This window comes from Budorcas taxicolor, chromosome 11 (genome assembly GCF_023091745.1).
Source record: "Budorcas taxicolor isolate Tak-1 chromosome 11, Takin1.1, whole genome shotgun sequence".
NCBI lineage: Eukaryota > Metazoa > Chordata > Mammalia > Artiodactyla > Bovidae > Budorcas > Budorcas taxicolor.
The window spans coordinates 54,404,437-54,428,585 of NC_068920.1; the positions used below are offsets into that span (position 1 = coordinate 54,404,437).

Here is a 24,149-nt window from a genome sequence, read left to right on the forward strand (position 1 = left end):
TAAACCTCAGGTTTCTTGAAAATTAAATTTTGGTAACAATTTAACAGCTAGAGATGATCTTTATATTTGATGTACCCAGATATTCCTGGAGAAGGTGATTTGATATTTGAGGCCAATACATTTTCAGCAAAATTCCTTGCTGCCGGCATATTGGACTACTTCTCGAGAGATTTATTTTTTCTTTAACAACAAAAGGACCAGTAGTCTGCCAAGAACTTTTCCTTCCTATGATTATACTAAAATCTTATGGAAGCCTATATCCTTTGTTTCTTTGTCCTTGGAAAAATGCTTATTCTTTCAGAGGTCTAAATTGAGATTTGGAGTAAGAGGGTTTTTCTTTTGTGTTGAATTACCTTTTATTGATTTTTTTTCCCCAAATTCTGAATAGCCTTATAATGTATCCCAGACTCACTAAATAATCACCATACAGCATGTTTCTTTGCTCCTTATGCGCTTAAATCTATAAAATTGCATATTTTTAACAAGGTACGTGGTAGTTTTCACATAAGGCACAGACAAAATCGGAGTGAAATTTTTGCTATATACAAATCCAAAAAATTTAGTCATCATTTGCCACTCTGACCAGGCATGTGTGGGTGTGTTTCAGTGACTATGTGTGTTGGCTTTTGTGTTTGGAAGTCTGTGTGTGGAGGGACTCATGAGCTGATTTAATTGGGGTAATTTCATGTCAGTTTACAAAGACACACAGCTTCTCATCTCCCTGAAGGTTTCACTAAGAGAGACATCAGACCTGGTTGTACCTTCCATCTTCATTGGCTAAGGTTCCAATCAGATACTATGTGGAATAATCTGGCAGGTTAGGAGCTCTCTTAGGAGCTTTCAAAATTCAAAACTCCCTTGAGGGCAAAGACATGGAAGGAGGGAGGGGGTACCTAAAGATTAGCCCATTCCAATGGAGATAAAAGCTGGCTTGAGTTTCTCTACTCGGTTTCCTTGCATGCAAAAGTTCCCAATAAAATCCAGCTGGTTTAAATTTTGTCTGCAGACCTGAAACCCAGCAAATTTGGCTTGGCTTCTTCTTTTGCAGAAAACACACAGAAATACTGTAAGTGTCTAAACCCTCCACAGCAAAAGAAAGAGAACAGCTGTCCCCTACCTTCACTTTTTCCCAGTTCTACCCTTAAAGGCTCAGGTGAGGTTAAGGGAGACAGAAATTCTACCACCGAGCAGGAAAGATTCTGTGAACCACCCAGGACTGCCTTTGTCCTTTGTGCTAAGCCAGAAAGAAAAGATTAAACAGTTGCCATTGATGAGTGAGACAACTCAGATTTTGGCATCACTAGAGAAGGAAGGACCATTTAAGATCATGGAGGGAAATGAAACAACAAAATGAGACTGTTACAGTTTGAACAATCACAGGCTCCAGTGTGTGAAAGCACGGTGCTATCTTTTCCATTTCCCACCCTTATGCTTTCCTTGGCTCTGTACAAGCCCCTTGTTGCCTGTAATTGGGGATGGAGTCAGTGCCAGAGCTACATAAAGCAAGCAGGCTTTCCTTTCTACTTTCTGTGCATCATCACTGTGTATGTGAGGTAATAAAAATCATTTATTATGAGCATGTGTATTCCTGGCTTAAAGAGCCACGCATTCTTGTGACAACACTATAATAGCAACAGATATATTCCCATAAAACACCATATGTGGGCACTTAATGGTTCCTGGCCTGGCACCTACATGCTGGGATATCATCTTAAAGGAAGACTCCTACACACACACACACACACACACACACACACACACACACACACACACACAGAGTCCGGTACTTACACAAATAAAATCCCTACCATGAGACAGGTGAGTAGGGAGTAGAACCAGCTTCTAGAGTTCTTCTCAGCAAGAAAAGCCTTCACAGCATTGCAAACATCAGTAAATATTCTTCCAGTCTCCAAGTTGCAAGAATGTCTTAGCATCACATTGGTTTCTGGTGAGCTCTAAAAGCACCACTTAATTTTTGTTCTTCTCACCCTTATTCTCTGGAAAGCACTTATTGGGATCTTGTGGTACAAATCACAGTAAACAGATTTTCAAACTAGATAAAAGAATGTGGAATGGATAGAAGCCACTTTGTCAGGCAGTGTGAGTGTTTGGTGATGGTTTTAAAGCATGTGTCTGTGGCCGTGAGTGTCCCTGCTGTCTTTCCTTTTTGCTGGGTTCTGCATAGGTTGGAACAGCTTCCTTTGTTTGCCACTGAGGTTGAACACTGGACTTTCCCAACTTGCAATATGCTTGGAGTCTGCCAGAACTCTGAGACTCACATTTTACTCTTATATTAGCACCTGGGTCAGTTGGTCAGACACTGCAGGCATATGGCACGGACGTTCAAAACAATTCAGCTACAGAAAGAAGCTAGAGCCCACTAATCTCTAATGGTACATCTACTTCAGTTGGCCTTGGCCAGCAAGGAGATCCAACCAGTCCATCCTAAAGGAGATCAACACTGAATATTCACTGGGAGGACTGATGCTCAAGCTCCAATAGTTTGGCCACCTTGTGTGAAGAGCCAACTCATTGGAAAAGACCTAAATGCTGGGAAAGATTGAGGGCAGGAGGAAAAGGGGGTGACAGAGGATGAAATGGTTGAATGGCATCACTGACTCAATGGACATGAGTTTGAGAAAACTGCAGGAGATGGTGAAGGACAGGGAAGCCTGGTGTGCTGCGGTCCATGGGGTCACACAGAGTTGGACATGACTGAGCAACTGAGCAACAGCTGCAGCTGGGAGTCAGGTAATCTGAAAGGAGGGAAGCCTTATCCATCAGACTGCAGAGCTCTCCACCAGGCTCCTCTGTCCACGGGATTCTCCAGGCAAGAATGCTGGAGGGGACTTACATTTCCATCTCCAGAGGTTCCTCCCAACTCAGGGAATGAACCCAAGTCTCTTGTTAGATAGGGGGAATCTTTACCATTGAGCCACCAGGAAAGCCCTCTCTTCAAAGGGCACCTTATCTCAGGGACATACGGCTGTGTGTCTGTAAGTTCTGTGTGGGAAGATGCTAAGGGTGATGGTTTCAGCTTCTGAACAGCCATCCTTTAGTATTTACGTCCCAAGCCTCTCACTCTTCCTAGTGTATCAGACAGCCTACAGTGTACAATAGTAGTTTGTTTAAAGTCCATATGGTAGTTATTACATTGAAAATGTACACGAAGCATGTGTCTACAATCCTAATAGCTCTTTCCAACACTTCTACATGGCTGAGTTGACCCAGTTAATATTTCTCACAGTTCTTTGGCCCAAACTCCCATTCCAACACCCCTCCTCTACAATGGAAATATTGTTGGTTTTAATTGCTTTTGTTCTTTTAACACTGCTGGGTAGTTGAAAGGTAACTTCAATTACCTTTCAACTGTGTGGTGGCTAGTTCTCTTACTGATCGAAAGAAATTTTCCTTCTACTGATAAAACTAGCTTTGCAGTTACTATCCATAACCTGGTCATGCCCACCCATTACTGGCGTTTTTCGAAAACTTTATCTGTTAACCATAACTCCCCAACCTCTTCTTCTTTCTTCCTCACTAAGAACTTCTAAGGCACTAGCTTACCATAGTATGGTTTATAATCTGATCTGTTTCTTCCATCTTCAAAGCCATGTGTTTTGTCCTGTCTACCAATGATTCCCATCCTGACCATGCACTGAAAATGTCTAGAGAGCTTTTGAAATGAAAAATGCCGAGCACTTTATCCCCTTTTCTCCCTTGACCTTTAAAACCTGTAGTGATAAGGCCAAGGACTCTAATTTTAAATGCTCTGTAGTTAATGCTGATATCCAACCACAATCAAAACACACTTTTCAATGCAGAAAGAGGCTCCTATGTGGACCCTCTGCACTATGCCTGTCTCATTTAATCCTCACAATAACTCAGTAAACATTTTCAACAGATAGAATAGGAAACTGGGCACAGAAGAGTCCGTTTGTTAAGTACCCTCAGTCACATGTTTAGCATATTTTACATTTTTAAAATTTTATTTATGTGTTTTGGCCACCCTGGGTCTTTGTTGCTGCATGAGGGTGTTCTCTAGTCGCTGCAAGCAAGGGCTGCCCTCTAGGTGTGGTGAGCAGGTTTCTCATCGCAGGGGCTCCTCTTGTTACGGAGCACACGCTTTAATGGTTGTGGTGCAGGAGCTTACTTGCCCCAAGGCATGTGGAATCTTTCCAGACCAGAGATCAGACCCATGTCCCCTGCATTAGCAGGTAAACTCCTAACCACTGGACCCAAGGAAGTCCCTTAACACGTTTTAGAGCAAGGATTTGCGTCTGTGGCTTTAAATCAGAAGGTGACCTCTCTCCACTATCTATACTGTTTCTCACACTACTCTATTGTCTATACCTGCTGGTGAAAGTGAAAGTGAAGTCGCTCAGTCATGTCCGACTCTTTGTGACCTCACAGACTATAGCCTGCCAGGCTCCTCCGTCCATGGGATTCTCCAGGCAAGCATACTGGAGTGGGGTGCCATTTCCTTCTCCAGGGGATCTTCCCGACCCAGAGATCTAACCCAGGTCTCCCTCATTGCAGGCAGACGCTTTAACCTCTGGGCCACCAGGGAAGCCTTCTACTGCTGCTAAGTCACGTCAGTCGTGTCCGACTCTGTGCGACCCCATAGACGGAGGCCCACCAGGCTCCCGTCCCTGGGATTCTCAAGGCAAGAACACTGGAGTGGGTTGCCATTTCCTTCTCCAACGCATGAAAGTGAAAAGTGAAAGTGAAGTCGCTCAGTCATGTATGACTCCTAGCCACCCCATGGACTGTGTAGCCCACCAGGCTCCTCCATCCATGGGATTTCCCAGGCAAGAGTACTGGAGTGGGGTGTCATTGCCTTCTCCGCCAGGGAAGCCTAGCCTCTCTTTGTTTCCAATTCTCATTATGACTATATTGGTTTATTTAATGTACAAAAAAAAAAAAAAAGACAGCTGGGAAATCTTTTAATGCAAGTCAAAGGAGATTAGGAATAAAAATAATGGGGCCTTATTTGATTGTGGCATAGTTTAATCCCAGTAGAGATAATGATGTTACATCTCATATTTATTTTTAAGAGTAAGGTGAACTTGACATTGGGCTTCCCTGGTAGCTCAGCAATAAATAATCCACCTGCAAAGCAGGAGGTCAGCAGGAGACACAGGTTTGATCCCTGGGTCAGGAAGATCGCCTGAAGGAGGAAATGGCAACCCCCTCCGGTATTCTTGCCTAGAAATCCCATGGACAGAGGAGCCTCCAACATGACTGAGTGATTGAGCTCACACTCACGAACTTGACACTAGCACTGGTGCATGAGAGAGGAGAGACTGCGTGACAGTCTCATGGGCCAAAAGAGAAAAACATTCTTATTCCCAAAATGAAGGCTATTCTTCAAAGGTCTCCCACCCTTGTCCAAGTCAGGTCTCTGTCTCCTCTTTCCTCACCTTTCTTTAAACACTTTTTTCACGTTTTTATTCTCCCTCTACCTACCGTTCAATTGACAGACATAAGAGAGGAGAGAAGAGAAAGAGGTAATGTTATTAAGAACCTACCTTCTGTTAACAATTTTCATTTGTGCTATATTGTTACCCCCGAATGAGTCAGCTTTTGCAGGGGTAGGCAGTTAGGCACACTATCCAAAATTCAGTGGCTTATAAACCCAAAGACCGATTTCTAGCTTCTGTCACTTGTAGGCAGCTCTGGACTATTAGCTGGGGCTCTGCCCCCCAATTTCTACACTTAGGCTAAAGGCACGGCAGAGGCAAAAACCAAGCAAGGCAATCACTCAAGCCTCTGCTTGAATATAGCATACACATTGCCACTGCTCATGTATTTTACTAATTCAAGTCAAGGTCAAGCCCAATAGCAGTGGGCTAATAAACAGATTCTTCCCAAATAAAGTGGTCCTCTAAGTCACATGGTATGGGTGGTGGGCATATAATCCTTTAGAGAGAAAGAGGAGTCAATCTTCCTGCAAAATAATACAATCCAGGGGGAGGGATAGATTAGGAGTTTGGGATTAACAGATATATGCTACTGTATATAAGAAAATAAGAACCTACTGTATAGCATAAGGAGCTATATTCAACATCCAGTGATAAATCATAACAGAAAAGAATCTGAAAAAGTATATATATGCATAACTTAATCACTTTGCTGTGCATCTGAAATTAATACACTTTGTGAATCAACTGTACTTCAATTTTAAAATCAAGTAAAATCATACAGTCTATCTCAAATCCCTTTCTACATGTGAGCAGCATGTGGCTCAGAGATTAAGGTAACTTGTCCAAGGCTGTTGCAGCCAGTGGGTGACTCAACTAAGATTGTGATGGAGTTCTGGTTCCAAAGCCGGTTCTGGTTCCAAACCCTGAGGTTGAAAAGTAGAGAGGTAAGCATTACAGTTCTGCCCTCTATGACTCTTTTATCTTTCACTTCAAATCTATTGCAGTACATTGTGTCCTCTCAAGAACCTAAAGGTCATTTTTTATTTAACTCTGTACTTTTAATATCAAATAATACTCTAAATTACATAATATTTTAAATGGTGTAATTTATTGAGCACTTATTTTGTACCAAACACAGTTCTGAACTCTCGTTACATACTGTCACTTTTAATTTTTAATTAAATTTTGTGGTTGGCATTATCCCATTTTCAAGAGAGCAGAGGAGCACTAAGTTACCCAAAATGACACTGCCAGAGTGAGAGAGACTCCAGATATGATTCTGATGCTTCTGCTACTCTGCCCTGCATGAATCTGATTTCCAACAGACATCACTTTGTGAAATATGCCCTTACACTTGGTCTCTGCTCTGCTGTAGCTTCTCCCACAGATTTTCAGTTTTCACCTTCTCAACCCTAAACTGCTACTGTCCCTTCCTCCTTACGTATCCCTACCAAGGATAGATGAAGTCTCAAACTCTGTCTTGATCATGTTATTTCTGTGGGCTGCCCATGGCCCTTGCTGTCATTCCTTCCACATCTAAAGGCCTTTATTCAATTATCAAGGACACCCAGAATGTAAATTAGCCTTATTCCCCACCATTCATCAGATGTGTACCTTTCCCTGAGGTGTCCCTTGTTAATTTCCACTGCACATGAATCACATTTTCACCTTATCCAAAATTACATCAAGAATAGGGTCATGTATCATCCTACAAATATACACCATGTTAATTGCTATGGTCCTAGTTTTGAAGTAGGAAGTAATTACTCAACTGGAAAATCATTCAGTTCAGTTCAGTTCAGTTGCTCAGTCGTGTCCAACTCTTTGCGACCCCATGAATCACAGCGCACCAGGCCTCCCTGTCCATCACCTACTCCCGGAGTTCACTCAAACTCATGTCCATTGAGTCGATGATGCCATCCAACCATCTCATCCTCTCTCATCCCCTTCTCCTCCTGCCCCTAATCCCTCCCAGCATCAAGGTATTTTCAAATGAGTCAATTCTTCGCATGAGGTGGCCAAAGTATTGGAGCTTCAGCTTCAGCATCAGTCCTTCCAATGAACACCCAGGACTGATCTCCTTTAGGATGGACTGGTTGGATCTCCTTGCAGTCCAAGGGACTCTCAAGAGTCTTCTCCAACTTACTTGGGTCCAAATATGCTGGTTCTATCCTATGGTCCTGTGGACATTTCTGCTGGAATGGCTCTCTGAAGTAAGGAGCAGACTCTAAAATTCTCCACATCCCATGTGAACAAGTTTAGGAATTGAAGAATAGCAGATAAATTGACAGTAAACCTGGAATTAATGTTTCATCATGCAAACCACTCCAAGAGGCAATGAGAGTAGCATTTGGGAGGTCAGGCTTCTCCCAAACCCTAGGCTGAAAATTTTGCTTGACTCCCTGGAGTAGAGAACAAGAGAAATTTTGGTGTCAGGTGCTTGGAATATGTTCACTTAGTAGAGGAGAGGATTATAAATTAGTACCTAAATTAGTACCTACATTGATGGACACAGAATCCTGTCTATATGGTGTTTTATGAACTTCTGCTGACTAAGTACAAATAAGAATCCTTGATAAACATCTTATGCCCACACAAATATATAAATATTTGTCTATAAATAACATAGGTCTGTGTTTTACAAACATTTTTAATGGATTCCCAGATATAACCTACAGAGAAAATAAATTTTGGTAAAGTGTGCCACACTGGTATAGCCAAAAAAAAAAAAAAAAACATTGAAAATATTTGCATCAAAAGAAAAAAAAGCCCATGATTTATTCTGTCTAATCTAGAAATTTCTGAAGTCATTTACTTATGGACTTTTAAATTTTCTAGCACATAAAAGTATTCTTCAGAGCTGGTGTTTCATGGTTCAGCTTAGAAAACTTTGCCTCTCCTAACAAATTTTAACTTTACTGTGTCTACCTGGAGTCAGGTTTCTGAAATAAAAAATGATAAGATGTTCTACTTCAGTCAGTGAGCCTCAGGAAATCTTTCCATGGAAAGGAAGCAAGGGAGAAATGAAAGGAAGGGAAAAAAGAAGAGAAAAGTAACCATCACGGGACTTCCTGGTTGGTCTAGTGGCTACTCCTTATTTCCAGTGCAGGGAGCCTAGATTCAACCCGTGATCAAGGAACTAGATTCCTCATGCCGCTTCCTTAGATCCCTCATGCCGCATGCAACTAAGACCCAGCACAGCCAAATAAATGAATGAAAAAAGAAAAATAACTATCAAAGGAATCCCTTTTCTTATCCTTATTGCCCTTCCCTTCCCACGAGTGTACTTTTTTTCTCATAGAAGTCCCCAAGAGCTCTGTTACTTTAATATTAGTTTTCACTATCAAAAAATCTCACAAACATAGGTGTTACTAGTTTCATTTTACAAATAAGAAAATTAGAACTCAGATGAATTCTCAAAATTCTTGCTGTTAGTTATCTCCTTTACTGATGACCAAGATGTTTAATCTTTGCCCGTCAGTGAAGAAACTGGACAGAATTAATCATCAGGTGACAGATGTCCATCAGCAGATGAATGGATAAGGAAGCTGTGGTACATATACACAATGGAGTATTACTCAGCCATTAAAAAGAATACATTTGAGTCAGTTCTAATGAAGTGGATGAAACTGGAGACGATTATACAGAGTGAAGTAAGCCAGAAAGAAAAACACCAATACAGTATACTAATGCATATATATGGAATTTAGAAAGATGGTAACGATAACCCTGTATGTGAGACAGCAAAAGAGACACAGATGTATAGAACAGTCTTTTGGACTCTGTGGGAGAGGGAGAGGGTGGGATGATTTGGGAGAATGGCATAGAAACATGATAATATCATACATGAAATGAACTGCCAGTCCAGATTCGATGCATGATACAGAATACTTGGAGCTGGTGCACTGGGACGACCCAGAGGGATGGTACAGGGAGGGAGGTGGGAGAGGGGTGGATGAGGAACACGTGTATACCCGTGGTGGATTCATGTTGATGTATGGCAAAACCAATACAATATTGTAAAGGAATTAGCCTTCAATTAAAATAAATAAATTTATATTAAAAAATAGATTTTTGTTTGCCAAGTACCCATATGCATTGCAGTTGGGACAATGAATTCACATTTTAAGAAGTGGTGACAATATGTGAAAATATGTGATTAATGTGAAGATCCTTGGCTAACATCAGTTATAATTTTATGGTGTGGTGGGTTCAGTCACTAAGTTGTGTCCGACTCTTATGGCCCCTTGGACTGTAGTCCACCAGGCTCCTCTGTCCATGGGATTTCCAGGCAAGAAATCTGAAGTGGGTTGCCACTTCCTTCTCCAGGGGATCTTCCCAACCCAGGGATCGAATCCCTGTCTCCTGTATTGCAGGCGGTCTCCTTTCCTTTTTCGCAGGCAGGTTCTTTACCACTGAGCTACCACACAATCTATGTCATTAGGCAGTGACAGACGTGCTATTTCAAATGTGAAAGTTGCTAATATACACTTTTGGCCATCAGATAAACTGCATGGACATGACATTGTGACATGTTATATTGTAAACTAGATGGATATGGTGTCTATTCTTAAGAAGGGTGCCGTCTAAGGAAAATAAACAGCATTTATCATACTTTGGTTGTCAACTTCTCCCTGAAGATTTACAAATGTATGCGCAGTGAAGAAATACTGCAATTAAACTTCTTTTTTTCCATTTTAAAACTCAATAACTTACAAAGCTTTCTGAATCATCTCATCATTCCAAATAACTGTGAAGACTCTCCAAAAATGTATCTCTATCCTTTATTTCCCTCCCTTTCCCTTGGCGTTTTCCATCAGCATATGGAAACATTGTGTACCCCAGGCAGGCACAGTCTTATACAGTTCCAAAAGGGTAGATACTAGTGAATCAGTTAATTCCAAATGAAGACATCAGAAAGCTATCTGGACAATTAATGGCATTATCACATATACTTTTTCATTAAAGAATTCTGTACATTAAAATCCTCCATATATGAAAACATAAATTTATACAATTGATAAGGTATAGTGTAAGTTATTTCTATTCTTAGCTTACATTTGGCTTATTACAAGATCTCCTTGTATTTATATAATTCAAGATAAAATTTACTTGAAAACGTTCAACTTTGGAAACATATTTTGTTCTATTAAACTCATTCCAGATATTGACAGATTTAAACCATGGGGTTGCTTTATATTTTTTATCTGAGACTCAGGTTGTATTGATGTAGATGTATACTAAAGCAAGCAAAAAAATAGCCAAGTCTGATTTTAAATAGTTACACTGAGCTTTTGTGTATTATTCTTTGTATGCCCTTTGCCTGGTGAATATTCTGGAAAGTTTTACATATGGTCCTAACTCGACATCTGTAAAAACAGAAATACTCTATTGATATCAAAATCTAAGATAACCACCTTGAAAATTATGGCATTCATTTTTTTCCATATTTCTGTTAAATGTCAAAGTTAAAGTGGTGATTTATTTGATGACCTTGAAAATGATGAACATATCTCAAAGGTATGTGCAAGACATTGAAAAATCCTACAGCTATATATGAGATATTTTATTAGATTTTATGTCTTCTATTGTGAATTTTGGCAACAGAAATATATATATATACATGTACTTTTTTCCACTTTAAGACTCAAACTTATAGACATAACCACAGATATTTGTGATCACATATTACTAAATGTTTCTTATTGTACAGCACTATCAGATTCAATTGATCTTTATTATTTTCCAGATCTGTTTCCTTTTTTTAAAATCAATTTTCTAATCCAGTTAGCTGCTACATTGGAAAAAGCTGTTTTACATGCTTTTGTAGTCTCCATGAGGTTTTTAAAATATATAATTGATAACAAACTTTTTTCCACAAATCACGTTTTCAGTATTCATCGACTCTGTGATCTTGGGCAACTATTCTGAGTCTGAGTTCCTTTAAGGCAAGCTAATATTTCCTGTGTGGCTAGTTGTTCTAAAATTTAAACAGTGTCTATCAAAGTGCCTTGTAAAGTACTGATATTAAGCCATACACATGGAAGTGAAGCACTTTGTATGTTGCATAAGTATGTACATGCACATTCTCTCCCATTCTACTCACTGCTGCTGCTGCTGCTAAGTCGCTTCAGTCATGTCCGACTCTGTGCGACCCCATAACGGCAGCCCACCAGGCTTATCTGTCCTTGGGATTCTCCAGGCAAGAACACTGGAGTGGGTTGCCATTTCCTCCTCCAATACATGAAAGTGAAAAGTGAAAGTGAAGTTGCTCAGTCGTGTCCGACTCTTAGTGACCCCATGGACTGCAGCCTACTAGGCTCCTCTGTCCATGGGATTTTCCAGACAACAGTACTGGAGTGGGGTGCCATTGCCTTCTCCCATTCTATGTACAGATATATGAATATATATATATATTATATTATACTATATTTGCCAGAAGAAGCAGCAGCAGCACCGAGGAAGTTTTAAGAGATTCAGAATCTCTGCATTATCCCAGATCTACTGAATCCAAACTGGCATTTTAAGATATACAGAGATTCGTATTAATGTTTGAAAAGCATGAGTGTATGTGGCCTGCTTAGAGTGTGATTTCTCACTCTCTCTTTCTCCCCACAAACACAGATATGCACGCAGGGGACAGAAACTAGCAGCAATGCCAAAGAAGGAAAGTAGGTTCCTCACCTTGAGTTGATAAAGGAGCAGTCTGAAAGTTACGAACTGGAAGAGTAGAAAGTATTAAATGGCTCATTCCTGAGATGGTGATGACAGTCAAGAATGAGGCAGAATGCATCACTGCAGAACTTTTGACTAAAATAGTCTAAGTCCCACCAAATTTTGTAATTCTGTCCTACCTGGAAATTTGTGTATTTACAGATATATTCATGTAAGCATGTCACTTCAGTTATGTCTGACTCTTTGCGACCTTATGGACTGTAGCTCACCAGGCTCCTCTGTCTATGGATTCTCCAGGCAAGAGTACTAGAGTAGGTTCCCATGCCCTTCTCCAGGGGATCTTCCTGACCCAGGGACTGATTCTGAACCTATGTCTCTTATGTCTCCTGCATTGGCAGGCAGGTTCTTTCCCACTAGTGCCTCCTGGGAAACCCTTTACAGATATATTCTATTCCTATTTTCAATCTCTATCTTTAGAGTCATGTTGTATGAGCCCCAAACTGCAGATGACAGACTTTTGTTTTAGTTTCAACTTATAAAATCATAGCTTTCTAACACGATGTTGATCAAATCTAGTGTTAGTTATCAGAAATAGTATAATTGGCATTTCAAAAGCCATTTCTCAGTGACTATTTCATTATTTGCAGAAACTATTAAAGAAGTGTGAATATTTGAGATATCTTAGTAGTGCAGTTGAAACTCACGCTAATCACAGCAAATCCACTCGATGTGTGAACACTACCATCATTCAATCATGGATACAAAAGCAGTTGCCAGGCTTGTCAATGTAGTCGTTGTCTCACACTGAACTTCTGGCTCATGGCAAGGATCAAGGCAAATGTTCTTGAAGGTGTGTGTGCTCAGTCACTCAGCTGAGTCCAACTCTTCATGACCCCATGGACTGTAGCCTACCAGGCTCCTCTGTCCGTGAAATTTTCCAGGCAAGGATACTGGAGAGGGTTGCCATTTCCTATTCCACGTCTTAAAGGTTTATTAATTCATTTATATGTGTCCTGGGTTTGACATACAGAAAGCTATACATGTTTAATGCAAACAGTTTGATGAGTTTGAAGATATCGAAGACACCGTAAAACCATCACCATAATCTGTATCACAAGCATATCCATTACCTCTAAGGTTTTCTGCTGTTCTCTATGATTATTATTTGTTTGGCCCAAGCTGCATGGCAGAAGGGATCTTAGTTCCCCCACCAGGGACTGAACTTGCACCCCCTGCATGGGAAGCATGGAGACTTCACCACTGGATCATCATGGAATTCCTTTTATTTTGTGTGATAATGTAAACAAGCAGGACCTTGGGAGCCTTTCCTGGGGCAGATCCCCTTCTTTAGCTCCTAACATCTGACGCATATTTTCTGAGTTTTTCAGATGCTAAAACCACCACCAAATCAAAGAAATTAACTACTTGATGACCATGAGCATGTAGTCTGGACCTTCTGGTGCCTAAGGATTGATGACGTGAACTGCCCAGCTAACTCAATATCAACCAATCAGAGAACTGTGCACAAGCTAATCACATACCCTGTGACCTCTCCCTTCACCTGGCCTTTAAAAACACTTCCCTACAGGGATTGTGGGGTATATTGAGCATAAGCCACCTGTTCTCCTTTCTGGGTTCTGCAGTAAAATTTTCTGTGTTTTAAATTCTGATGTTTTGGTTTGTTTGCCATTACTGTGCATCAGGTACACGAACTTTCATTTGGCACCATTTTGAACATTAAACCTAAGATCTTGTTGTTGTTGTTGTTGAGTCGACCAGTTGTGTCAGACTCTTTGTGATCCCATGGACTGCAGCACGCCTGGCCTTCCGGTCCCTCACCATTTCCAGAGTTTGTCCAAGTCCATGTCCATTGCATCAGAGGCCGTCCAGCCATCCCATCCTCTGATGCCCTCTTCTCTTCTTTTCCCAGAATCAGTGAATTTTCCAGTGAGTTGGCTGTTCACATCAGATGACCAAAATAATGGAGCTTTAGCATCAGTCCTTCCAGTGAATATTCAGGGTTTATCTCCTTTAAGATTGACTGGTTTGATGTCCTTGCAGTCCAAGGGACTTTCAGGAGTCTTCTCCAGCACCATAGTCCAAAGGCATCAATTCTTTGGCTTTCTACCTTCTTAATAGTCCAGATCTCACAACCATACATGACCACTGGGAAGACCATAGCCTTGACAGTACGGACTTTTGTTGGAAGAGTAATGTCTCTGTTTTTCAACATGCTATCTAGGTTTGTCATTGCTTTCTTGCCAAAAAGCAATTGTCTTCTGATTTCATGGCTGCAATTACTTTCTGCAGTGATTCTGAAGCTCAAGAAGAGGAAATCTGTCAGTACTTCCAAATTTCCCCTTCTATTTTCCATTCAGTACTGGCGCCAGATGCCATGATCTTGGTTTTTTAAATATCTAGTCTTAAGCTGGCTCTTTCACTCTCCTCCTTCACCCTCACCAGGAGGCTCATTAGTTCCTCTTCACTTTCTGCATTAGAGTGGTATCCACATATCTGAGGTTGCTGATGTTTCTCCACCTATCTTGATTCCAGCTTGTAACTCATTCAGCCCAGCATTTCTCATGATTTTCTCAGTGTGTAGGTTACACAAACAGGGTGACAGCAGACAGCCCTGTCGCACTTCTTTCTCAATCTTGAACCAATCAGTTGTTCCCTACAGGGTTCTAACTGTTGCTCCTTGACCTGCATCCAAGATTTCTCAGGAGACAGCTAAGATGGTCTGGTATTCCCATCTATCTAAGAGCTTTCCACAGTTTGTCATGATCCACACAGTCAAAGGCTTTAGCGTAGTCTATGAAACAGATAGATGTTTAACCAAAATTCCCTTGCTTTCTCTATAATCCAGCAAATGTTGACAATCTGATCTCTAATTTCTCTTCCTTTTCTAAACCCAGCTTGGACATCTGGAAGTTCTTGGTTTGCATAATGCTGAAGCTAGAATGCAAGATTTTAAGCATGACCTTACTAGCATGGGAGATGAGTGCAATTGTCTGATGGTTAGCACATTCTTTGGTACTACCCTTCTTGGGAAATGGGATGAGGATTGACCTTCTCTGGTCCTGTGGCCACTGCTGGGTCTTCCAGATTTGCTGACATAATGAATGTAAAACCTAGATGGCATTGTCCTTCAGGGATTTGAATAGTTCTGCTGGAATTTCATCACATCGCCTAGCTTTATTAACAGCAGTGCTTCCTAAGGCCCATTTGACTTCACCCTTCAGAATGTCTGGCCCTGGATGACTAACCACTCCATCACAGCAATACCGTTCATTGAGATCTTTTTTATACAGTTCTTCCATGTACTCTTTCCATCTGCTCTTGATCTCTTCAGTGTCTACTAGGTCTCCACCATTTTTATCCTTTACTGTGCACTTCTTTCTGCAGAATGCTCCCATGATGTTTCTAATTTTCCTAAAGAGCTCTCTAGCCTTTCCCCTTTCATTGTTTTCTTCTATTATTAAGGATTGTTCATTGAAGAAGGCCTTCTTGTCTCTCTTAGTTTATTTTTTGGAACTCTGGGTTTAATTGGATGTAACTTTCTCTCTCTCCCTTGCTTTTCACTTCTCTTCCTTCTTCCACTATTTGTAAAGCCACCTCAGGTAACCGCATTGTCTTTTCTTTTCTTTTTTTCTGGGATGGTTTTGTTCACCACCTCCTGTACAGATCTCTGTCCATAGTTCTTCAAGCACACTGTTAACTAGATCTAGTCCCTTGAATCTGTTCATTGCCTCTACTTTGAATTCATACAGGATGCAAGTCTTACCTTGCTGGCCCATTGTTTTTCCCATTTTTCTTTAATTTAAGCCTGAATTTTGCTACGAGAAGCTGATGCTCTGAGCCACTGTCACCTCTAGCTTTTGTTTTTGCTGACTGTATACAGCTTCTCCATCTTTGCCTACAAAGAATGGGATCAATTTGATTTTGGTGTTGACCATTTGGTGATGTCTGGGTATAAAGTCTCTTGTGTTATTGAAAAGGGGTATTTTCTATGACTCGTGCATTGTATTGGCAGAATTCAGTTAAACTTTGCCCCACTGGATTTTGTTCTCCAAGGCCAAACTTGCCTGTTGTTCCAGATATATCTTGACTTCCTACTTTTGCATTCCAATCCCCAATGATGAATAGGACATCTTTTGTTAGGCGTTAGTTTTGGGAGGTCTTCTAGGTCTTCATAGAACTGATCAACTTCAGTTTCTTTGGCGTCCATGGGAGGGGCATGACTTGGATTTCTGTGGTGTTGAATGGCTTGCCTTGGAAACAAACTGAGATCATTCTGTCATTTTTGAGGTTGCACCCAAGTACTGTATTTAGGACTCTTTTGTTGATTATGGGGGCTACTCAGTTTCTTCTATGGGATTCTTGCCCACAGTAGTAGATATAATGGTCATCTGAATTAAATTCACACATTCCCGTCCATCTTAGTTCACTGATTCCTAGGATGGCGATGTTTATTCTTATCATCTCCTATTTGACCACATCCAATTTTCCTTGATTCGTGGATCTAACATTTCAGTTTCCTATGCAATACTGTTCTTTGCCGGATTGGATTTTACCTTCATCACCAGACATGTCCACAACTGAGTGTCATATCCACTTTGACTAAGCCACTTCATTCATTCTGGGACTATTGCTAATTCTCCTCCACTCTTCCCCAGTAGCGTGTTGGACACCTTCAGACCTGGGGGACTCGTCTTTTGGTGTCATACCTTTTTGATCTTTTATTCAGTTCATGAGGTTCTCACGGCAAGTATCCTGGGGTGGTTTGTTCCCTCTTCCAGTGGATCACCTTTTGTCAGAACACTCTATGACCAATCTGTTTTGGGTGGCTCTGCACGGCGTGACTCATAGCTTCATTGAGTTACACAAGTCCTTTTGTGATCTAAGAAGGGGACTGATCAGCAATGGGTAACTAAGACCTACTCTTTCAGGAACACTGTAAGCATTGTTAACAATAGGCCCTATGGTATACAATAGATTCCTAGACTCATTCATTTTGCATAACTGAAATCTTACATCCATTGACAAATAACAAGTTTCCATGTCACTCCAGCCCCTGGCAACTACGAAGAGTTTAGCCACAGTGGGAGAAGATAAACCTGACATACTTTTCTTTGAAGTTTATGAATTAAACAAAAGAATATGCCTTGCTGATTCCTGTTACAACCACTTCAGTTCAGTTCAGTTCAGTTGCTCAGTCGTGTCCGACTGTTTGCAACCCCCTGAATCGCAGCATGTCAGGCCTCCCTGTCCATCACCAACTTCCGGAGTTCAATCAGACTCATGTCCATCGAGTCAGTGATGCCATCCAGCCATCTCATTCTCTGTCGTCCCCTTCTCCTCCTGCCCCCAATCCCTCCCAGCATCAGAGTCTTTTCCAATGAGTCAACTCTTCGCATGAGGTGGCCAAAGTACTGGAGTTTCAGCATCATTCCCTCCAAAGAAATCCCAGGACAGATCTCCTTCAGAATGGACTGGTTGGATCTCCTTGCAGTCCAAGGGACTCTCAAGAGTCTTCAACACCACAGTTCAAACGCATCAATTCTTCGGTGCTCTGCCTTCTTCACAGTCCAACTCTCACATCCATACATGACCACTGGAAAAACCGTAGCCTTGACTAGACAGACCTTAGTCAGTAAAGTAATGTCTCTGCTTTTTAATATGCTGTCTAGGTTGGTCATAACTTCTCTTCCAAGGAGTAAGCGTCTTTTAATTTCATGGCTGCAGTCACCATCTGCAGTGATTTTGGAGCCCCCAAAAATAAAGTCTGCCACTGTTTCCACTGTTTCCCCATCTATTTCCCATGAGGTGATGGGACTAGATGTCATGATCTTCGTTTTCTGAATGTTGAGCTTTAAGCCAACTTTTTCACTCTCCTCTTTCACTTTCATCAAGAGGCTTTTTAGTTCCTCTTCACTTTCTGCCATAAGGGTGGTGTCATCTGCATATCTGAGGTTATTGATATTTCTCCCGGCAATCTTGATTCCAGCTTGTGCTTCTTCCAGCCCAGCATTTTTCGTGATGTACTCTGCATATAAGTTAAATAAGCAGGGTGACAATATACAGCCTTGACATATTCCTTTTCCTATTTGCAACCAGTCTGTTGTTCCACGCCCAGTTCTAACTGTTGCTTCCTGCTTAAGGAAAGCTTATTACTTAGTTGGTTTAGTTTAGAGGCATACATTTTAATAGCAATAGTGTTATATCCATGTTAGGTGTTTAAATCTTGATTTAGCCTACTAATAATGTATAGGCTTTTCAGATTTGTAGCTGCTGATATATTTTCCCTTCTCCCAGCAGCAATGCCCCTTTGATCCACTTTAGAAGGAGGTTTTCATACACTGATAATTGAAAGAGTCCATGATGTATGGAACCTCAATTCTGATCATTAGGTGAAGCAATTAAAAACTCATTTCTAAGTTGGGAATTAACATACCTTCAGGTGAGACAATATTGACCAAATTAGAAATAACACCAGGCCTAGGATACACAAGAAGGGTATCCTTTAATTTTCCTTCTCAACAAGATGTTGTTATGGTATTGGTATTTATTTAAACTTAGAAAAAAGACAATAGAATTTTAACTATGCCATGGGATTCATTAATAGGAATGAATCCAGAGTTTGGGATTAACATGTATATACTGCTATATATAAAATAGATAACTAACAAGGACCTACTGTATAGCACAGGGAACTATATTCAATATCTTGTAATAACCTACAATGGAAAAGAATCTAAAAGTAATGTAGATAGTGCTAAGTCGTGTCCTACTCTTGTGATCCCATGAACTGTAGCCTGCCAGTCTCCTTTGTCCATGGGATTCTCCAGGCAAGAGTACTGGAGTGGGTTGCCATTTCCTTCTCCAAAAAATAATGTATATATACATATGTATGTATATATATATATATAATATTTATTAAGTTTTAATTAAGGATAAATACAATACTGTTAGCTTCTGTCATACACCAACATGAAATATATAAATATACATATAAAACTGAATCACATTTCTGTACACCTGAAACCATCACAACATTGTAAATCAACTGTGCTTCCATTTCAAAAAGACAGATACATTAATATATTTTAAAAATTATTCTATGAAAATGTTCCTTTCATCAGATTTTTCTCCCAATCAGAGTCTTCTGGGTTATGCTTTAATTAAAGGTTGACAAATCTGTAGTTTGTACTCAAGTTAATTTGTCTCAAGAACTCTGACATTTGTTTTTAAATCATGACTTTGTGTCTGATCTGCCACATTTTTTACAATGCATTTACTACTTCATATAAATTATACAAAGTAGAGGTTTGGTCTGCGTCAGCTCTCAGCCACTGCTGTGCAAGATTTTTGGGAAAAAAAAAATAGAGAAATGAGCCCATCTCTGTAGCTCATTTGGGGAGAATACTATTTAAATTTGTTCTTACTGTAAGGCTGAAATTAATCTTGATTTCCCATCAAATGTACAGGGATTTTACAATATAGTTCATAATAGTATCTAATTCCTCTAGGGTAGGAGTTAAGATAAACAAGTCACAGACAATGTTTATCTATAAATATAGCAGATGGTGTGGGACTGAGGTCGGTTATTAACTCTGCCGACTTTAATTTCATGGTTATAAAACACAGTAAGCCTCACTGTTTATAAAAGGTGGGGGACAATCTCCAATGGGCTTCAGTAGCCAAGAAACCCTCTGTAACATTAATCTCTTCTAACTGATACTTGGTATTCTCCTAGGGTACAATATTTAAGATTGTGGAGTGACTGCTAGTCACATTAAAATTTTCACTGGGATCATTAGCTAGCATTTCTGTCATTGATCTATTATAACTTTGTTAATGAGTTCCATGTGAGAGAAATTTAGTGAATGAGACAATTCTTTCTAAGCCTTACTAGGTAAGGCTTAGGCTGTTTAACAATTACCTTAGGCTGTTATATATCTAAAAGATAGCCTGATTAGTCAAAATCCTACCTTTTTTTCTAATATAAAGATGAATTGTAATACCTAACTAGGCAACATGTATTGAGGGGTAGAATTTCATAAAGGAAAACCATAGCATCATTTGAATAATCAGCCAATGTACATTACATACATTTACATTTAGTTAATGAATCACCTAAAATGTCACAAAACACCATAGAATTTAAAAGAGAAGCAAAATAATATTCCAATTTACTTAAATACAAAATTTAATTATGATCACCTATCTTCCTTGGTGGCTCAGACGGTAAAGCGTCTGCCTATAAGGCAGACAGGAGACCCAGGTTCAATCCCTGGGTCAGGAAGATCTCCTGGAGAAGGAAATGGCAACCCATTCCAGTATTCTTGCCTGGAAAATCACAAAACACCATAGAATTTAAAGGAGAAGCAAAATAATGTATGCTTAACATTCCAATTTACTTAAATATAAAATTTAATTATGATCACTTAGTTCACTAAACATCTGTATGTTTAACTTGATTGAAATTATTTCTTCCCCAAAAAACACAACTGTTATTAAAAAAAAATCAAAATAGCTCAATTTTTCCATTCTGAGTTTCTAGTGAATAACAGAATTATTTTATAACCACAAAAGTGAAAAAAAATCAAAAGCTCTACTTCTATTGCACTTACATTCAGAAGAGGTTGATTTTTCACTTCCTAAGGTCAGACTTCCATAAATATGTGATAATCTGATAGGTGAGTTGGGGATTAAAACTATCTTGAGCTAAAAATGTCTTAACTGTTAATGTCTAAACTATGTGCTAATGTCTTAACTCCTTGAGAATGAGTTTTCAGTGACAAAATTCTCAGGTACCTTTCTAGCTCTTATATTAGGCTGCTTCTCCTTCACACACCCTGATCATTTTATTACTGATCTCAAACAGTCTGGTTCCTGTGATTTCTACCAAGTATTCAGGGTGGACCTCACACCTTGGCTCCGAGGAGCTGGCTCCTGACAGCATCAGTCCTGGTCAGAGTGAGGACTAAATGGGACTTTTGGTTAGCATGCCTTTTCTCCTTTCCCACTCAGAGTCTGTTGTCATTGGATGCAATACCCTGTTTATTTGATACACTCACTTCTGCAAAAAAATCTATCCACTCAGACTTCCATGTCTCAAAATGTGTGAAACATCTGTAACAGAAGATAGCAAACTCTCTCTCAAGTGGAGGCTCTACCTCAGTTTCCTTTGTTTTTCTTTTCTTTCTTTATTTTTTTAAGCCTTAAAACCCACCCTAACCATTATCATTAAAGAAATTAGATATTGGTATGTTTGACATATATGTTTGTGTCAACTTGAATCAAAACTAGGGGTGATTTCACTTCAAAGTTATCAATAAAATCACCTAAACCAGAGCTCAGTTAAGTCCAAAGGTCCAAAGCTTGCACCTTCTTGTCTTATGAGTTATGAAGTGAGGGTGGAATACGTTTAGGACACAATGGACAAGAAGAAGAGAGCTACAGACTGGCCAAGAGGACCCCTGACTCTTTGTGACCCCATGGACTGTAGCCCGCCAGGTTCCTCTGCCCATGGGATTCTCCAGGCAAGAACATTGCAGTGGGTTGCTATGCCCTTCTCCAAAGTGCCAGGAGCCAGTGTGAGGAACCCACCCGTGGCCAAGGTCATGAGGAAGGAGGCTCAGCATACACAAAGGTGGGATCGAGCCTCAGGGGTCCCCCTGGAAATTCCCGAGCATCTACCCCCAAAACCAGAGTCTGCCTGCTTTACTGTGTTATGCTTTCCACCTACTCTTCTGACATTAACAAGGGACTGTCCCCCCACCACCTTTTTCTGGAAAAAGTTAATTTAGAGCTTTTAGATAATAAATCTCCTGGGCATAATAAGAGTGTTTCAATCCAAAAACCCTCTGATGGCTTTCTAGCCTGCCTGCCAGACTCTTACAGCTATGCGTGTGATTGTTTGCAGCCTCCTGACCGCGAGAGGCACAGGAAGCTTAAAAAAAAAAAAATCCTAGGAATGTAGGGGCTTCCGAGGAGTCAAAATCATTAGAATAGGACTGATTAAGGGTTTCATTTGTTGAGCCAATACTTGCTGCCAAATTTTCATATCTTTTATTTGTAGGTATAGTTGGCATGTAGAAAAAACAGGCAGTAGCCCTGGCATTAGCAACATTAGATCTTTGAGTTAAGTACTTTCTTTGTTATAACCCACTGCACCTTTGTTCTACAGGAATGTAACTTTATTTAGTACTTTGAGAGTGATGCAGATTAAAGGAAAAACACTTCAAGGGAAAGAGAGTTTTCTGGTTGATAGACATTTATCTAGGAAAAGAGCCATAAAAATGTCAACAGGCCCCCTGGCCAGAAGCTGATGCAAAACCACCTGAGACCTTTTGTATACGGGAAGGTATACAAGAGGAAAGCCTGGTCTCAATAAGGGTCAGGACTGCTGCCCCTGCATAACTCTGCATATTCCATTATTTCTTTATGTACAACTTGGGGTATATAAGCTACTTTTGAAAATAAAGTTGTGGGTCTGGCACCGATGCTTGGCTCCCCCATGTCATTCTTTTCTCCCTGTTCTGGCTGAATTCCCATCTGGAGCATGGAGGCTCACCGTGTCTACTTATGTGCCCTGGATTCTAAGACCCATGCAAGAGGGAGCCCAAGGCGGGGCACCCTCCGCTATTCAAGCAGGCACCGGTGGCCTATGTAGACGGTGCAAGTTCCTTGTCTTGGACTTTATTGGTTTTCCACGTAAACCAAGTTATTCAGCCTCTTTTCTCCACTTATTTTCCTACTACACTATTTCTTTCTAATCTTCCTCCATATCTTTAATTAAGCAATTAATTCCTCAGACGCCGACACCGTCTCCACTTCGAATACCCTGGATCCACTGGGGCTGGACCCTGGCACCAAAGGATCTTCCCAACCCAGGGATCGAATCCAGGTCTCCCACATTGCAGGCAGATTCTTTACCATCTGAGCCATAGGAAAGCCCTTAAATAAGGCAAAAATATGTAAAGCCAATACAAAATGAAGTGGTTCTAAAAGGGAGACAGAATAGGCGAATGAGCAAAACCAGATATTGAAGTGTCTAGGTAGAGAGTTGAGCAGAGTGACTGGTTTAGGGACTCTCCTGAGGGTCTAAAAATTCATAAAGACAGTGGGTCTTGGGGAAATGTGTACTCAATCACTATTGTAATGAAGGAATGTTTTCCAGTATCCCAATGTGCAGCCTTAAATTATTGTATTTTTTCCCCTAATCTATGTATTAAGTAAAATGAACTATATTATAAAATACAATCATTACCCTAGTAATATTTTTTAAAAAGCAACTTCAATTATGTAGTTATTTGATTAAAGGTGAAAAAGGCTGTTAAAATTGAATAAAAGTGTTCCCCCATTTACCCAAATCTATCATATCAATATTATATTAAAATAACATCATAGAAATAAATTGTTGCTTATAAAGCAAATTACAACCCACGGGATAAAAATAATGCATGACTTTGATATACTTTCACCTCATTTTCATTGTTTTCTTTCAGATTATCTGACCCCGTCTAAGGTCAAAGGCATTGCGTTACAAAAAGGAAATAATGCAAAGGAGATAACTCTCAGTGGATTTCATCCCCCCTTCAATGGTCAGTTAAAAATCCATCGTCTGGTGCTTGCTTCAGCAGCACATATACCAAAAATCCACCCTCTAAATTATCTTTAGTGTTCATTCTCTGTAAAAATCCAGTACTTCATAAAACATCTTTTCCTTCTAGGAGAAGTCATCTATGCTGTCATATGCATGACGGCCACCTGCGGGATCCTTCTCCTGGTGATGGTCAAACTGAGGTAAGTGGATGCAGCTCAGAGGGAGGGGCTGTAAGGGGACTAGCCCTGTGAGGCCACACGCCAGAACGGCAGAGCTCAGCAGGGCCGAGAAGCAGTGCTCCTCCCTTAAGACTCGGGAATCGTGGGATGGGTCTGTGAGGACGTTACCCTGTCTTCATGTGTAAGGGAAGTGTGATCACACTGGATGATTCACGCTGCATTTTATAAGCACATATGCATCGTTCTTCCAGTGAAATGGCT

General features: G+C 40.4%; 1 protein-coding gene across 1 annotated transcript in view; it reads left to right on the top strand.

Moving 5' to 3' along the window:
• The window catches only part of GFRAL (GDNF family receptor alpha like), an 86,753-nt gene that overhangs the window by 48,747 nt on the left and 13,857 nt on the right, over positions 1 to 24,149 (top strand). Inside the window, exons 7-8 of the mRNA XM_052648215.1 lie at positions 23,612 to 23,707; positions 23,837 to 23,909. Of these exons, the coding sequence (XP_052504175.1) occupies positions 23,612 to 23,707; positions 23,837 to 23,909 (169 nt within the window). The remainder of the gene's footprint in view (positions 1 to 23,611; positions 23,708 to 23,836; positions 23,910 to 24,149) is intronic.